Genomic DNA, 2,268 nt, shown 5'->3' with positions numbered 1-2,268 from the left:
GTGCTTGTGCCTCTGTCCGGGAGGAAGTAGACCTAGATAGCATGTTGCTGATTTGTCCAAGGGTGGTTTGTTTCCAGAGATAGGTGATGGACTGGATTTCCTCCTCGCCTGGCTTTACTTTGCCCACATCTGGAACAGATAAGTGTGATACCACCATTAACAAATGGAAATCACCATATGAGCCCACCAAGAGAGAACTGGGCAAGTGCACATGCTTCCCACATGTTCATGGAACTGATGGTCCTCATATATGAAGCTATGTGGAGTCATTTCTGCATGGCACTACAACTGTACTGTAAATTGTTGTGTGGGAAGGAACTGTCGGCTCCCTGTCAGGAGAGAACCAGTCTAGGCAGCCCAGTAGACAAGGAAGCCACTCTGGAACAAGGAAACATTTGCAGTTGCGGGATTTGTCAAGAGAGGACTTATCAAAGTGAGTAGAGAGCCCAGACAGCTGAAGTACAACTGTCAATAACCACAGAGTTTGTGTGTGGGAGGAGGCCACTTGGTTTGTGATGACAAGACCCTTCTGTGGTCTGGCAGCAGACAGGACTCAGGGCTGTGAATGGTAAAGTAGTTGGGTAAATTTCACCCTAGAGGCACTAGATTATGGCTCAGTCTAGAAGGGGAACAAGCAATGCAACAGCAGCAGGAACAGCAGAANCAGGAACAGAAACAGCAGCAGCAGCTGTAACAGCAGNAGCAGGNACANCAGCAACAGCAACAAGAACAAGGCCTCAAACCTTCAGCCCAGAGGTCCCAGAAGGGTGTGGTCGGTGTGCTCATGTCAGACAATTCTAGTGGACTAAAGTCAGTGGAGATATTGGTCTTGTTCTCTATGAAGCCTTTCTTGGAAAGGGCCATATAATCTACTGTGGAAAATGTGTCAGCTATCAGGGGGCCCCATGCTTTGTACACAGGTGCCAAAGCTTGGCATGCCAGGTAGAGGGGTTGGGAAGGAGTTCACTCTGGAGTCGTGAATATGGACACTCCTGTGAAGCCTCTGTGGAGTCTCCGGGAACATAACTTCTCGTCACTGTTTCATTCTAGACTTGGGCACAGAGCCCAAACTCAGTCAGATATTTTATTTGCATATCTGTGTGTCCTGAGTCTAAGAAGTCAACTGGGGAGGGACAGTGACAGATGTGAAGATGGTAGCATGCATAGAAAGAAAGTTAAGTGTAGATAATGGTACCAAGCAGTTGGGCCATCTTGGTTACTAGCATGTTTCTGTCAGGCATCCTTGACAGTGTCTGGTATGGAGCTAGTTGTGTGGTTGACTGTGGTGTTGGGTTTATGACGAAACTCTGAAGGTGGTAATTCTCCTGACGGCTTCCTTTGTAGGTGTGAACCTTCGGGTGCTCTTTGTCTACAAGGACTGCACGAGGGACTGCACATTTGTGTATAGAAGGCACGTGCCTCCAGAACTCCCTAGGGTGCTTAAAGATGTCAAGAACTTCTACTTTGTCTTGTGCTGTGGGAGTGTAGTTTGCAATGAGGGAGGACCCAGAAATATGGAGAGGGACTTGTTAAGTGAAACTTCCATAGAGGAAGAGGTAATTGCTAGAGCTGTGAGTCTGGGGTGGGTCAACCTTCTCCTGTGTCTTGCCTTGATCCTCTCCAGCATCATACTGACCTGACAACCCCCCCTTTGGGTGTACTCATCTTCCCACAGTTGAAAGCACCTTTGTACTTTGTTGCTTCCTTGTGAAGCAGAGACAGTGTCCAGAGCACCTTTTGGGCCCATTCATCATTTCTTGTAGTAAAGAAATAAAGGCATCGTTTGTCAAAAATGCCCTTGGCCATTGTTTTCCTCCTGTATTGAGTACTCANCCTGGGTNCTCTGCTCAGATTAGGTCATCCCTACTCCATCACCTTAGGAGTTCCTTCATGGTATCATGGTTTGTGTTGCTTTGGCAACCTTTAATCGCCATAGGCTAAATACTCATTATTTGGGTGGGTCCAAAGCCTTGAAAACCTGGGTGAATGAGTGTTTTGAACAAAAGACAGAAGTGTTCTGAGGCTAGTCAGCATGTGGGCTGATAAGAAGGTCCCAGCTGAGCTCAGATGACCTTATTCTGTAGGCAGCCGGCACCTAAAAGATGGCGCTGGTCTCTGGTACACCGTTGCTATAAACAAAGCCACTGGGCAGGCGCTGGCCCGAATCTGGTGCCAACCCCTCCGGAGTGGGTGCATGTAAATTAAAGTGCAGGCAGACTGACCAATCCGAGGAGGACACATACCCTCTCCAGTGCTGGGGTGTATATA

The 2,268-nt window shown here is 48.1% G+C and overlaps 1 protein-coding gene across 1 annotated transcript; it reads left to right on the top strand.

Moving 5' to 3' along the window:
• The first annotated feature begins 536 nt into the window (after positions 1-536).
• On the top strand, positions 537-1,785 carry LOC110288602 (glycosyl-phosphatidylinositol-anchored molecule-like protein). Its single transcript, XM_021154905.1, has 2 exons — positions 537-772; positions 1,345-1,785. The coding sequence occupies exons 1-2, from the start codon at positions 610-612 to the stop codon at positions 1,638-1,640; spliced, it is 459 nt and encodes a 152-aa protein (XP_021010564.1). The 5' UTR covers positions 537-609; the 3' UTR covers positions 1,641-1,785.
• Positions 1,786-2,268: the final 483 nt, after the last annotated feature.

The sequence above is a fragment of the Mus caroli genome, unplaced genomic scaffold, assembly GCF_900094665.2.
Source record: "Mus caroli unplaced genomic scaffold, CAROLI_EIJ_v1.1 scaffold_18719_1, whole genome shotgun sequence".
NCBI classification, from domain to species: domain Eukaryota; kingdom Metazoa; phylum Chordata; class Mammalia; order Rodentia; family Muridae; genus Mus; species Mus caroli.
The sequence above is the reverse complement of the archived record's forward strand: the minus strand, read 5'-3'. Positions and strand labels throughout refer to the sequence as shown.